The sequence below is a fragment of the Trematomus bernacchii genome, unplaced genomic scaffold, assembly GCF_902827165.1.
Source record: "Trematomus bernacchii unplaced genomic scaffold, fTreBer1.1, whole genome shotgun sequence".
NCBI classification, from domain to species: Eukaryota; Metazoa; Chordata; class Actinopteri; order Perciformes; family Nototheniidae; genus Trematomus; species Trematomus bernacchii.
In genome coordinates, this window is record NW_022987803.1 from 9,410,874 (window position 1) to 9,426,491 (window position 15,618).

Sequence of the window (15,618 nt, forward strand, 5' to 3'; positions counted from 1 at the left end):
GCATCAGTAACAACAATCCAGTATTATACCTATGGCACAATTCATTTCACAATCAATCAAAGTTTTATCGCATTATGGATTAGTGCAAAATGCAGTTTGCACACTACACTGAAATAACTATTACATTGACTTTAATTAAATGTCAACATATTCCACTTGCTTGTATTAGGTTAGTTGAAAGCAAAATATGAAGTTGAACCTTATATTGTTTTATTTAAACTTAATAGTATTGCTTTCAACGGACCTAATACAAGTATGTGGAATCTGTTGGCATAATACAGTTAATTAAAGTTAACGTTTCGGTTCAGGCAAAATATGTGAAAATATTTGAATCACGTATTGAGGTGCTTTCGGCCCACAGTTTCGGCCTACAAACGATCCTCTTAGAAAATTAACTTTTTATCAATCACTTTTTAAATGATAATGTCAATTATGTTTCAAATAGATGATTCCCTATATTATGCAAATCATATCGCAAATATAGTCAATATCAATAAAAATAATCACAGTTAGTCATTTTCCCAAGCCGTGCAACCCCCATTTAAACCATAAAATGTAGGAAAGTACAGAGTCTAAATGAACTGAAATACCTACAAGAACCTTATATCTGTATTCAAGTACAGTGCTACAGTTACTGGCAGATGAAAACACATCGTGACGAGAAAACTCAACTTCACGGGTAAAATCATTCTCTTTTAGATTTTCCAGGCACATTTGAGATTTCAGAGGAGCCCAAATCAACTCAGCTCAAACAGGAGGTCAAAGATTTGATTTTTTTAAATAAGTTTAGGGAATAGACTCAGAAATCATATGAAAGTGTTCCATAAATACTGGAAAATGGCATCAATAGAAAAAAAGAAGTTAACCAGTTGTGATGTAGTAGCAGGTTTCCTGCTGGCAGTGGTGGTCAGTAACTACGTACATTTAAATAACATTTTCAGCTACTGAGCATATTAATTTCCTGTTTCTTTATACGTCTAGTCCACTTTAATTTACACTACTAAGATTTAGAATAATGATACAAAATATAATCAACAACTAGTGTTTCTCTGTTTGCAAAACACTTCACTCTGGTCAATGCAACATGAAGTGAGGAAAAGAGACATCAGCGTATATATATCTTTTTAGCTAAATCTAAACGGAGCAGATTAGAGGCGGGGATTCGTTGTAGATCCCTGACAGATTGAAAAAGAAATCATACTCGGATTCAGTCCATTTTGGCTTCATGTGCCACTGAGCAACTTCATTTGAATGAACGAGGCCCCCCCTCCAATTAGTCCCTATATACAATACATCCATAGTGCAGCCTTATATGACCCATGTTTGTAATCCTGTTAAAAAGGTTTATTACCTTAGCTTAATTAAGTGTTGCTTAATTAAGTGTTGATTTTATTAATCAACACTTGATTCCATTCCCATAAATCATTGCACATGTCAGTCAGCCTGCCTCTTAGACACTCAGCTGGAGTGTCAAAATTGATGAGCCAGTTAGCCCTCCAGCTAATCTGCAGCCAGTCAGTCGGTCACCATAAGTATGCATCCTGCCCTCAGACTGTACTCTGTTCAACACGGCAGATAAACAGGTGGGTGGGGGGGATGAGGGGGGTGTTTCACTGAGAGAGAGGCCACTTGTGTCTCTCTGCTGGGAGTGACCTTTGAACTTTTGGACCGAGTGTGTTTGTGTGCCTGTCTGCTCCGCTCCTCTGCCGGCCTGAGAGGAGACTGCAGCCTGCAGGGCCATGTGGAACTCATTTAACAGGAGAGCCGAGAGGAGGGGGGGTTCTGAGGAAAACAGGCAGACGAAGACGTAGGAAGCAGACAGAAAGGCAGAGCAGCTGACCAGACATGGGAAAACAACCTAGAGGATATTTTCTCTCCAGGAAACAAAAAGACGGAGAACCGGACAGACACCGCTCCTCTTCTGTATTTAAATTCCCTTCCCTAAGTGCGCCCCGCTTTCCCGCTTTCAGAGCCGAATGTTGTTGTTCTTCCTTGCTTTCAGCTTGTAAAATGTATAGCTCAATCTCAGTGAGTGAGGACGGTCTTTGGCAGCGCTGCCATGCTACCCCCCCACGCCCCCCACATTTAGTTTGTCACCTCATCTCCTTAGCATATGTCCCGGGCTTTTCACCTGCGGGGCCCGGCGTGCATGGCTCAGTGGGAAAGATGAGTCACCACTGTACATGGGATGGAAGCGAGATGGATGGAGGAAGGGGAGGAAATCAACAGGAGGGGACGGAATTAGAAAGACAAAGAGAAGGGCTTTGCTGAGAAAAATCCAACGTGAGGAGGTGGAGATATAAAACACGCACATAAGAGGAGAGTTGCTTGCGCTAGGTGTGTGTGTCTATCTAGGGTAAACAGTGGCGGTCAGGAGTGTGTCGCTGAGCTATGAGAGGCCATGTCAAACAGAGCTCGGTATTTCCTTTCCCCCTTTTCTTTTCTCTCTGCTTCTCTCTATCACTTTCTCTGCTGATGCATGATCTACTACTCTGTGGCATGTGGAAGGGGAGCCGTTGCTATGGCAACCCAAAGCCTGACTGGAGCGAGGTGGGGAAGGAGGGGCGGGAGGCAAATCAACCCGGGGAGACCTAATGCACTGCCCACACACATACACACACACACGGCCATGCAGCGAGTTATCAAGATTACAAAAGAGACTCTGTGCAGGGACCTACTTATAAGGTTATGGAGAGCAGAGCTGGAGATATCAGGGGCCGGGCCGCACTAACTGGAGTCAATAAGATTACTGTGGACACAGCCGGCCAGGGGAAAGGCTACAGCAACACACCGACTATAACAAACGACAAACACAACCGTCATAACTCATCTGCTCCGTTGAAAGAAATACACGTTGTGGGAGTGTTTTCCGGGGGACCTCGCCGGGACAACTTGTATGTTTTAATGAGCTTGCGGTTCCTGGGGTGAATTACATGTATCCTCGTATCATCAATCATGAATAGAGTGGTGCAGGAATGACTTCCCTCATCTCAAAGTGAATGTTTTTTTTCAACAGGTTTTTGGTTTATATACCTGTAAAAAATGTCCGTGGGTAATATACAGTAGGCATTTTTTTTAAGATGAAATATGTCAGTAAACAGACTTTTTTCTTAATCTCTGAAGCTTCTATGTGTCACAAAAAGGTGGTTGCAAACAAGTGACTAAATAAGACTACTAAATATCATCATGTCAAACGTTAGCCGCCGTTAGCTTAGCAGTGTTGCAAAGTTATGCGACTGATGTATATTGTTTATAGCCAAACGTTCACTTTTTACTTCCGGCATTTACGTTTCAACTGTTATAAAAATATTTTAATATGCGGCGATTATCCTTCTGGACAAATGTGTCAATATCATCAACTTGTGTTTGCCACATATCTTATTTTATGCTATATTCCAAAATCCAAGGGAAAAATCCCCTTGGTTTTTGTCAAAGGAGCCCTTGCGATGCCAACTTCCGGGGCCACCTAAAAAATACATCATCACTGCACCACTTTTTTTACTGAGATTTATAAAACTAGAATTCAAGCTACAGTTTATTCAGCTATAGTTAAATATTGCTTCTGCTGCAGAATAAGCAAACAGCAGGTCGTCATGTGCAAAATGCAAACTGACCCCCGAGATGAAAATGACAGCTGTTTTACTGAGCTGCATGGGATGGCGGTGGTGGTGATTCGTCGACCCTGAGTAATGAGAGCTTTTGGCTCAGATGAACACACGCACTCTCCTTTTCACCTCTCTTCTCCTCTGCAACACAGACAATAAAGATATAGATATAGATTTACAGCTGTTGCAGAGTTGAAAGCATCCACATAGATCTCCCTTCTGGAGCTTAACAGTCCATTCAGTATTTTTTTAAATGGTCAGGGAGTAGGAAACCATAATCATGACTTTGACCTTGATGGAAAATATAAAGCTGAATAAGAAAAAGCTATTATCTGATGGTGCTTAAAAGGGTTATTCTTTTTTTAATACTGAGACAGTTCTGAACCAGAAAGATGTTCCACTGTCATCAGAAATCCCCCTGGACACAATGGAAGGTTAAATTAATTCCATGTCAAGTTGATTTTAAATCTTTATGGCATCACAAGTTGAATTCTTAAAATGTTCTTTATTCACACTGGTCTACTCACAATCCTTATTCATTATGAAATAGTGAAAACATACAAATGTTAAAAAAAATGTATGACATTTTGGAAAATAAGTGTATTCACTAGCTTGCTGAGAGTTTGATGAGAAGATTGACACCACTCATGCCATGACTGTAAAGCACATATGAGGCTTCAGCTAGCAGCCTGTTAGCTTAGCTTAGCATAAAGATGGGAGTCTGTGGAAACTATCCTGGCTTTGTCCAAATATATCAAAATTATGTATCCAGGCACACTAAGAGCTTACTAATAAACACATTATATCTTGTTTGTTTAATCTGTGAAAAAGGTGTAGAAGTGACACATACCACCTTTTCCTGTCTTATGCTAAGCTAAGCTAACTGGCTGCTACCTCTAGCTTGTTGTTTAGCATACACACACAAGAGTGGTATCTATCTTCTCGCCATAGCCAGTAAGTCGATCTATTCCTTAGGTGCAGATGTATTAAAAATCCAAACTGAAATGTCACTACAGTATGCAGAATACATTGACAGGGACTACAGCTGTAAATCCTGCGTCTACCAGCTGTCAGATTGGATTAGGAGTGTTGCTGCACTGCGATCCTCAGGTCTCCCCACAGATTTTCAAATGGCTTCAAGTCCAGGCTTTGGGTGGGGATACTCGAGGACATTCAGGGATTTGTTCCAAAGCCAGTCCATTATCCTGGATGTGTGCTTCGGGGTGTTGTGTTGCTGGAAGGCAAATCCCAGTTCGCTGCATTTTTCTTCGAGGGCCTGTCTGTACTCGGCTGTGTTTTATATGATGGAGCCAAAGTCGTGCTATGCAGCGTAGTGACACCAGGTGATAAGCAGTATGTGTTTTTTCCCGGTTGAAATCTCAGACCCGAGGACTCAATTTCTGTCTCATTAGATCAGAGAAAGCACTATTTGGTAAACTCCAGGTGGGTTGCCATATGCTTGTTCATTCAGCAGAGTGAAATGGCTCTTAGATGGAGTACTGGAGAGTTGTCCTTCTGGTAGATTCTCCAGTTTCCTTGACAATTTGTTACCAAGGCCATTGGACCATTTATTCTCCTTTTTGCTCCCTGACCAAGGCCCTTTCTGCCTGGTAAGTGTTGACCAGATGGACAATTTCTGGAAACGTCTTAATGATGGAGCCCACTGTGCTCCTGGGAAATGTTTCTGTCACAAATCTATGTCTCAACGAAGCAGTCCGGGCATTACTTTTTTCTGTCATTCTTAGTAAGCTGTCGGACTGATTTATACAGATGCATTTCTAATTCATATCTTGTTCACCTTCAAGTCAGAGTGTCATTGATAGAGGTAAAAGGAAATGGTGTACCTAATTAGGGCTAAAACAATTATTTGACTGGAAATTAATAGCCGGCAAGAATTGTAATAATTGATTGCCCCCATTTCTCTGGCCTCTCAATGTTATTAAACTAAACATTTTGGGGTTTTGATTGATGATTTTGGGCTCCTTAGACTTTACTTTGTTCTGACAATCTTAATCTCAGGTTTAATTTAGGTTAACAATTCTTAAACATATTGTCCTCATTGATTGCAATGTTGTGTTAGAAGTAAGTTTCCTTGTTTTTTGCCTATTCAAATCACATCGTATTGAAATAGAGAAAATAATAAACAGGTTAAAAGTGGAAAGAATCTTACTCAAATACTACTAATAAAAGGTATACATTTTGAATTTGGAGTATGGCTCACTAAAAAAATGTCATTGTATGAGTTTTATCCAAGTTTCAAAGACAAATGTGTAATTTCTTGCACATTTTCAAAGGTGCGGTATTGCCCTTTAACTTCTCGCTGCCTGCTGCTCAGTCCACAGCCTCAGACAGGCCGGATTCAGCCGAGCCCAGCGGTCGTTCGTAATTGAATGATTCGCAGCGGCCTTAACTCATTTATGACGCTTTCCCGCTCAATTTAACCTTGCCTTGCTCATCAATATTGCCCTGTTGGCCTCCTCAGACAGCCAGTGAAGTCTCATTGAGCTGCTCCCGGGGTCTAGTCTAGGTCCGATCGGGTCTTGAAGAATCTTTCCTTCCTACTTTGAAACTGATGTTTGTGTTGCATGTGATTTGTGGTTTGTATCTGTGTGTATAACTTCTAACAAGTGCTTTTTTCTCTCTCTTTTAGTTCCCCGTGGTGTGATCCAAAATGGCGCCCGTATCCGTAGCCAGGCACTCTTCCCTGTGATAAGACCCCTACCTGTAAGCCCTGTGGGGAGCAGAACCTCAGCCATAAGGTGGGTTTACTTTTCTCCTGTTTACTGTATTATCAGAGGCCGAAAAAGTACTCAGATCCTCTACTTGATTAAACATACTGCAGCACCTCCTTTCACCCTCTGTCTGAAACCAGAGCCCAGCAGTCTGCTTGGTTAGCTAGCCGGCTGTGTTGTGATTTGTCAAACGCTTAGAGCTGTCCCGCCCCTTAGCCTACCACTTAAAGTGCTTTCGAGTGCTAACCATTAGAAGCAAAGGTGTTACGTAGTGATGTCCTTATGTTACGGAAGTAAACAAAGGAGTCAAATGGAGGCTTCTCAGGCAGGGGGGGGGGGGAAGTGTGTGGGTGAGAAACTCCCTCTGGGAGGATTTACAATATACAACTACACAAACCTATATAACACACTACAGGAGAAAAGTATAATAGGGCCCCTTTAAAGTGTTCTGTCAAATACAGACACACCCACAAGCTCACACACAGTAGCTCTCAAATAAACACAAATATGCACGCGTACACAAAACAGACCTTGCACCAAAAACTTTCCACTGATAGTTTACATAATTACATCTTTATTATGTCCAAAAGTCAGAGGCATTCACATGCTCCTGGCTGTTCCAGACAATTCATCCAGGTGTGTTTATATAACGGTCTCACACATACACACAAAAACACACACAAACAGGTTTATTAGAGGGAGAGGACTCATGATTCAAAGAACATCCGGAGCATGCTTGGACATGCACATTCATCATAGCAGCACAAGAGTGTGATGGCCTGCACCGCACAATGAATTAAACATAGCCAAAGTCTCACTAAAGGTATGCAGTGAATATTTGATCACTGTAAGGGGTGCATGTTTTTCTTATAAGATATTAATATGCTAACTCTTATTCTGAGGGTGGGGGGAAATGTCCAGGGGTACAGGGCAGGCTGCAGAAGCTCCTTTTAGATGTATCGCTTGTCAGAGAACACCCCTGTCCTTTAACTCCGTACAGAGAAAAGTGTCTCCTGACTAAAAGAGCAACAACATGTGTTGCACTGTAATGCGGCGGCTGATGCAAAGCGCATAGCGGTTAAACGGCTGCAGAATCCTCATCCTCACTTCAAAAGCTTCTTTATGTGCTCAGCATGTTTCAGCACCTCAGGGAGCGTGCTCAAAATGCACAGTGTCATGAGGAAAATGCATAGGTGGCAATCTGAGAATGAGTCATTTCACCAAAAAGAAAAAAAAGGGAAGGCTGACTCTCTTTTTCGTAGGTTTGAATCTGACCTGAGAAATATGCACATTAGGCCCTAGGGGGCTATTTGAGTTTGATAGATTATCACATGGATTCTTTTTGCTTTGCAGCCAAATGCAGAGCCTCGGTGGAGTGGGGGGGTGCAGCGGGCCACCTGGCTGGCAGTAACACTTTCTCCTGTCCTTGCCTCATACAGATCATCCCTGGGAGATTATCTAAGCCGAGGACAGGACAGCCCGTCCCGCTACTCCCCGCCGCTCTGCAGCGAGGACCTCCAGGACGACCACACTTACAGCACCGCCAAATCCCCCAGCAGGCTTTGCTCCCCTTCCTCCGGGATGGACGACGACGACGACGACATCATCGCAGTGGAGATCCAATCGGACGTCAAACCCGAGCCCCGGGAGATCCCGCTAGATTCTCACATCACCTCCGCCGCCGCCGCTGCTAACTACATTTCCCAGCAGTCCCTGCGCGGACAGAGACGTAGCTCGGGGCCGGGCGCTGGGACTCTGGCAGGGAGCAGTTTGTGGACCAAAAACCGAGCGAGGGGCATTAGCGACACGCTGCCCCTGAAGAAGCGGCGCGCGGCGGCGGTGGAGAAGCCGCCGGAGAGCGACGACGAGGAGATGAAGGAGGCGGCAGGGTCACTGCTCCACCTGGCGGGGGTCCGAGCCTGCCTCAACAACATCACAAACCGCACCGCCAAGGGCCAGAAGGAGCAGAAAGAGGCCCTGAGAAACTAACACACACGTAGTCACGCAAAACGGACGCCACACACACACACACACACACACACACACACACACACACACACACACACACACATGAACACACATACACAAATAGGTCAACAGGTAACTACAGCATTAGTCTCTACGGACAAGTCTCATCTCCCTCTTTCTATCTGCAGGGCATTAGGTGAATCCTACTTATTTGTGGCAATATCAAAAATCTATGTTTTCCTACATGTTCAGCAACACTAACATCGATGGGTATTTCTCATGTGTCTCTGTTGTTTTCGTTGTTTAAAAAGGGGATGAAAGCCATAAAAAAAACCACAACAACGCATGTTTTGTCACTAATTTGGACGACGCGACAAAACCAAATCACATTGAGGAGCGCGCAGTGCACGAACACAAAGGATGGCTGTTTGTCTTACCTGTTTGTTTCTATGTGAATCTGTAGCAATTTCGCAGTGATGCCAGCAAAAAAAGACGACGGCAGCGGAGCCTTTTTCAAAATCGAGACTTGGCGCTCTTCCCCGGGACGCTCGCTCGCATCACTTCTCCGACATCCACGAGCACAAATGTGAGACTGTGCCAAAGATAAAGCGACCAGGTTGCTTCATGTAGCCGATTACGACAGCTGACAAAAAATGAAAAAATATAAAGAAGGCATAGCGGTAAAGAAGAGCTAAGGGAGGACGACCTAAAGCGTCAAAAATAATTGTAAAACCCAATGTGATATATATTCATGCACTTAAGATTATTTAACACCACTTATAATAGAAGCATCATGGGGTTTATTTCAAGAGCACTCATAGTATTTAAGAATAGATATTTTAAAATGAAAAAAAAATGGTCATGTTTATCACCATAGAGATGGATAGTGTGCCGGGTCTGAGGCAATATCTCCTTCATTTTGTTGTTGTTGTTGCATAATGTAAAACGTCCCTGAATCTTCCCCAGTACTTCTGTCCATAGACGTAGACACTTGGTATAGATATGGTAGCTACCAGTTAGCTACAACCACCTTCCTATTCATTTGACAATGTCAAAGAAACTATATACATGAACTGTGGGTTTTTAGATTTCTGTTTGTGTCTGTTTACCCTCACTCTTCCCTCATAAAGATATAAGCAATTTGTCCCACGCGGGCAACTCTGTAAAAAGGTTAGAAAATATTTTATTTTTTTCCTTTCTTAATTGAAGCAATTTGACCTGCAGGACTTTCTCAGTTATATTGCATGGGTGCTTGTAAATAAGATAAAAAGCAAATCTTTTTTATTCAAAGATCATGTAAGATAAACAATGTATTTAGCATGAAGCATGACTTATTTTCATATAAACCTTGATCCTAGAGGAAAGAAAAAAAGTTTTGCCGCCAATTCTTATACCCGTGATTATAATGGATTTATTTTCTTTGTTTTTTTGTTTAGTTTGAATCTTTTTGGGTTCTATTTTTCCTCTGAGCGGGCTTTCAAAGACACGTCTTCAGGGAGGAGCGGGGGGGATCACTCTGCACCTCTCGGGCTTCGGGTTCAGGCTCTGTAGGCCAGCTGGATCACCTCTTAGGGGTGGGCTTCCGTCTTCTTCTGCCTGTACAGTGATTTTTAGGTGTTCAATGTTAACCCCAGTGTTATTTCAGAACACATCTGTAGAGTGTGTGAGTTTGTTTGTGTGCCCAGGAACACACACCCTTTAACATTGTGCCTGCCTGCCTGCCTGCCCTCAGTACCTCTGTCGTCATGTCCCCCCCGACATGTCAGAACGTTTCACGTCTTTATTTATAACAGTATTGTTTACTTTTTCTCTCCTGTGTGTAAATGTACATGTGTCCTTATTTTCCCATCGGCATAGTCAGTGTAAATGTTTGGATCGGACGGGCATGGGAAACTTTGAAAGAACCTCATATCTCCAAACGTAGGTGTTGAAAAGAAAGAGGAATGTAGGAGATGGCATCGTTTTTTTTAATTTACAAACAGTATTGTACCCTTTGATTAAAGGACTCACTTGTGGATGTCAAGCTTGTATACATATCTATCTCAAGAGCTCTGTCTGGAGGTGTTTATTTAAATATATGTTGCCAATCTACAAGACAATATCATGGAAATCCACAAGGGTCAGTTGGGGGCTTTGACATTTTTGCATCAGAAGTGATATAAATACCACACTGCCATAGAGTGGTGCGGTGATGACGTATTTCTGTAGGCCGACCGGGAAGTCATAGCAAGGGCTCCCTCGACAAAAAACAATAGGATGTTTCCATTGGATTGTGGAATATTGCAGAAAATAAGATCTTTGGCAAACACACATTTATGAAATGTATAATTTTTGTTGAGCAGTATTATCTCTACAAATTAACACCCCTTTGATGATTTTTAGAGCGTAAATTAAGTAAAATGCCAACGTTATGCTATAAAGAAAACTACATCACGCTCGCATGACTTTACTTCACTACCGCTAAGCTAACGGCGGCTAACGTTCGACCTGATGACGATTTGTAGTTTTTTGTTTTAAAGAAATCGCAATTTTTACGACACCAGTCGGGTTTTTTCTGACTTATTTTATGTCGTAAAACACAACCTGAACATCTCTTAAGCTTGTGTTTACCACAGATCTTATTTTAGGCATCCAAAAACACGTTCAAAAAGACGTTGACTTCCAGACGAGGGAATCAAAAATGCGAACTCAATCCTGGGTTTAAGGACTCATTCCTGCACCACTCTATTATTCCGCAAACAGTAATGCATAAAGTATTAAATCCCCTCCACTTGCAGCTTTTCAGGATAAAATCAGGCTGGGTTTGGTTGTAGCAGCAGTCACAAGTTTTATTTTGTTTTCTTTGTCGAGTGATAGTCAGCGAGCCAAGCAGGCAAACAAATGCATGTCCCATCCTCCGGTACAGTCTTTTGCCACCTGTAGCATGCATCACTGGCTTCGCATTTTGTATGGTATCCATGCCGACATATTAAAAAAAGGCTAAAAGGAGACACTGTCTTGTTGTGTGTTCTGATATCTGTCATTGAGTGCTCCCGCGGCCCAGGTCAAGCACTCTGCTGTATTTGTGGCAACAATCCACTGTTGTGGTGACTAATAACGTGTTCAGCTGGCAAGAGGCATGTCGAGGGGGAACAAAATCCACCTTTTTTCCCTCTGACTCACTCGGTGACATGCAGGAGGGATGAACTCCTGACCTTTGAGTCTTGCAAAAACACACAAATATACTATTAAAGCAAAGGAAATATACTTCACTGCCTAAAAAGCCCCTTAAAACAAGTGTTAGTTTCAAACCTGCCAAACATACAAATGAAACGCTCTTAAAATATACAGTTGCCATTTTTCTTTCGTTATGCGCGTTTTCATGTTCTGTTTTGTTTTTCTCTCTCTGACAAAATTATCTACAATACTGCCATTTTTTTTTTAGTGACTGTCTGAGTATTGGAAAGCCATAGGTTAGAGATGTCAAAATGCAAAACTGTTATTGATCTGTGAGATGTGATGCAGAGTGCTCCCGGGTGTAGTTGTTTTTTTTTGTTTTTTGTTCAGTTAATGTTCAATTCTCTCCTTATTGTGCAATCATATTGCCAAAGAATGATTTCAAGACCTATTTCATCACTACATGTAAATATCAACGTTGTCCAATACCGTGGCAAAAAATATATAAATGTTGTTTTATTTTGTTTTCCATTTTCTGAAAAACTGCAATGATGTTTATGTGATGTATTGTCTTCCAGTTGGTTGCAATAATAAAAAATACAAGTTGCAGAAGATTAGTTTGGCTATTCATTTAAAAAAGACACGGATTAAACCATAATCAGATAAATAAAACCCATGTCGACTACTGTGACGCATTTAAAGGAATACTTTACCAACAAAATGACCATATGTATATGAATGACTTACCTTAAAAACATAAAAAACGTTTTCTCGCAAACCTTCGCTATGAACAAGCAATTTCATTAAAATCTTATTAAGATTTTAGCTGTGTTTATGTATGGGCCATATACATCAAGGGAACTTCCTACTTCCTACTTGGCCATAAAGCTGTTTCTGAATCTGATTGCATGGACATGTAGTGCGCCTTTCTAAGCTTGAGACTTTATCATTAGAAATGTTATTGTAAGGGTTTATTGGGATTGCATATGTTGGGAGCGTATGGCTGAATAATCCAGATGTATACTGCACGAGTTGTGTGAGAATCTATGAAAGGGATTATTCATATAGTTTTTCTGTTGTTAAGTGTCCTTCATTTATTTTAATTCATCACACATTTTGAGTCGTTTTTCTTCGTAAGTGGAAGCATGCGAGAAGAATAAAGTTTCCTTCAATAATTCAAGGTGAGTTATTGAAGTGCAAACGTTCATTTCATGCGTGTAGTTTTCTTTAATCACTGCAGCACTGGTAGTCACTTCATGTGGGCAAACAAGCAGCAATTTAACCGTTTTCCTCTCAAAGTTCAGAGTTAAATATAGTCAAGGATTACAAGAGAGCATATCACTCTTTCTAACCCCCTCCCTCCCTTTCACCACTCCAACATGCAACACACAATAAACCCCATTTACTGGCTTTGTGAGACTGGAGACTCTTTAATTTGCTCTCAAGACTGACCCCAATCATTAACCTCACATATTCCCATCAACAAGGGTCTTATCATAACCATGCCTCTTCCGCCAGTTAATTATTCATTTACTTCCTCTAATCATTGAAGTTCAATACTTCTGATTAAAGTCAAACTCCGCTTCCCCCCCCCCCCCCTTAAGGGAAAGGTGTAAAAGAGTTAAGTGTACCAAAGAGTTCCTCAATGTCTTATCAGCCTGAGTGGTGCCATTTTAAGGGCTGTGTGGCAGTGGAAGCCCATTCATAATTGAAGCCGAGACAGGCTTAATCTGGAGCCAGTGCCTCCCTGTGCAGTGCGCTCCCACCACCAACACAACTGGAGCTAGCAGCTCCTCTGTTGCTATGCAACTACTGCAAAGAAAGAGGGGGGAGAAAAGTGTGCATTCTGTAGATCTTTAGAGGGCATCACACCACTCAGTTACCAAGAGTGAGACTCAAAGAAAGGTATGGCGACATAAAGCTGCTTTATGTCTGATCACATGTCACAGTTTGAGAAAAACACTCTTTTCCCCAAAGATTTATTTTACAAGTGAATCCAAAAGCATATTGTCATCAGTGCGAGAGACCTTTAATTTCCCTTCAGTGAAATACATTTAAATCAGTTGTGTGACATTCAATCTTGGAGCAGGAAGTGCTGAGTGGATGGATGCACACAGAGCGCTGCTCCCCCCTGGTCTATAGCATCCATATCCACAGAATGACCAGTGAGGCAAGTTTCCATGGAGACAGAAGTGGAGGTAACGTTCTCTTGTCAGCTCTCATTTACTGCAAAGCTTTATTGTTTTGGGGTATGCTCCCCTGCTAGTCAGCACATGTGTGTTTTTGATTAAAACACAAAGAAGCTGTACACATGGCTTATCCCAAACATCACTTCCATCCTCCCTTTTATTGAATTCAAATAGTTGCATGCTACACAAAGTGAATGGATTGTGTGTGAGTGTGTGTCTTGTGTGTGTGTCATGGAATCAGAAGACGAGCTTGTTTTCTTGGAGTTCTGCAACGTGGTGTGATCACGCTCTTGTGGCTACAAGATGTTACTACAAGAGAAGAGCTCTAGAAAAGAAACAGAAACAAAGGATTTACATATTCCCACTTCGAAGCACTGCTGTAGGCTACTACTGAGATCTCATTTCAAATCTAACAAACTTAATTGTATAAAAAATAGAATTTATTTTATGGACTAATCCATTTTAAGTGGATCGCAGTATAGTAAAAAGTATACAATATTCCAATATAGTGGAGTGTAAAAATGTGTACCTTTAAAGAGGTTTTCAGGTTTTATCATTCATTATGAATAATAGGCTTCAAAAGGGTTAACATTTGAAAAATGTTTTCTTAAAGGTTTTCACTATGAATTAGTAAGCACAAAAATATTGATTAATTTGTAACTTAATGTAAAACAAAAAAAAGAAGGCAATAAGGTAAGAGATAGGGTAAGATTAACCTTTAATAAATTAGCTAACATCCCTTTTTCCCTATCAATATTATATCATCTACAAATTACAATGATCCAGTGCCTGGCCTGCTGGCCTGGCGATTTTTTGTTGTTGTAATGTATTGTGAACGCGGCGTCGCTTACGTCTCTCTTACGTCGAGGCGTGCAGGAAACTAAACCCACCTACCCTGAACATGGGTCGACTGAAGAGTCTCGTCATGCCTGCCTACAAGCAGTAGCGCTGAGCAAAGTGACTAGAAGGCAACCACACACTTATAAAAAAAAAACACTTTATAAAGTCAGGCAACACTAACCAGGCTTCGTGTGATTCTGTTTATTTGTACCTTACTTTGACCATCCGTTCGCTGTTATTGATCATTGTGGAGAGCAGGCAGACGTTTTGTTTTGTATTATAGCAGCTATCGGATGGAATCAATACATGGGCTGCACAGGTTGTCATGTCCGACTATCACAAGTAGAATCATAATGAAAAATACGCCGGTAAAATGTGCCTGTAGAACACGGCTTAGCAAGTAGTCAGTTTAGCTTCGGTTGCTATGCTAACATCACCCATGTTATACCAGAGAAACTTTCATAACAGCGTTGTGATGCCAAACAGCGTCAATTCAGACTGACACACATTCACTTAAGGGGAACTGGGGATATGTATCAGCTGCTTGTGTGACAGTCAGACAGTGAATACTTTAGAGCCGTGTGAGCTAACCCGGAGCTAACGGGAGAATAAACTCCCGTGGAAGAGCAGGCAGCACTGCAGCGGTCGGTAAATGCCGCTGAAACACATTAATAAACAATGAACCACGGCACTCTGGAGAAAAGTATAAGGTATCAGTGTCATTCAAGCTCGGGAGGGTGTGTGTATTGGCGCGTTTCCACTACAGCGCGGAGCACGGTTTAAGAGGGCTGTGACGTCAGCGGCCCGTTTTTGGTTGCGTTTCCACTTGGCCTAGTACCGGCCGGCGGGTCCTAATTCACAGTTTTTCTGGCCTCATAAAATCGTGGGTCTAGGGCCAGAGACAACGAGGCTGAGTCGGGCTGAGTATGCTAAACTAAAGAGAGAATCGCTGGCAAGGGGGCTACAACTACAACAAGATGGACATATTTGACCGTGATTTAATTGTAATACACGTTTCAAAATGATGCCGAAGTAACAACATACTGATACCGGTTAGTAAAAACCATGAATTAATGCTTTGACAAGTCTGCAGACAGACGGCAGGCGAAAAACCTTTTAAAATGCCTG

At 41.8% G+C, this 15,618-nt stretch overlaps 1 protein-coding gene across 1 annotated transcript in view; it reads left to right on the plus strand.

Annotated features, from left to right (window-relative positions):
- Positions 1-12,075, plus strand: part of LOC117498412 (forkhead box protein N3-like) — a 66,852-nt gene extending 54,777 nt beyond the window's left edge. The window contains exons 5-6 of the mRNA XM_034150498.1: positions 6,256-6,364; positions 7,777-12,075. Coding sequence (XP_034006389.1) covers positions 6,256-6,364; positions 7,777-8,326 — 659 coding nt within the window. The 3' untranslated portion in view covers positions 8,327-12,075. The remainder of the gene's footprint in view (positions 1-6,255; positions 6,365-7,776) is intronic.
- The last annotated feature ends 3,543 nt before the right edge of the window (positions 12,076-15,618 follow it).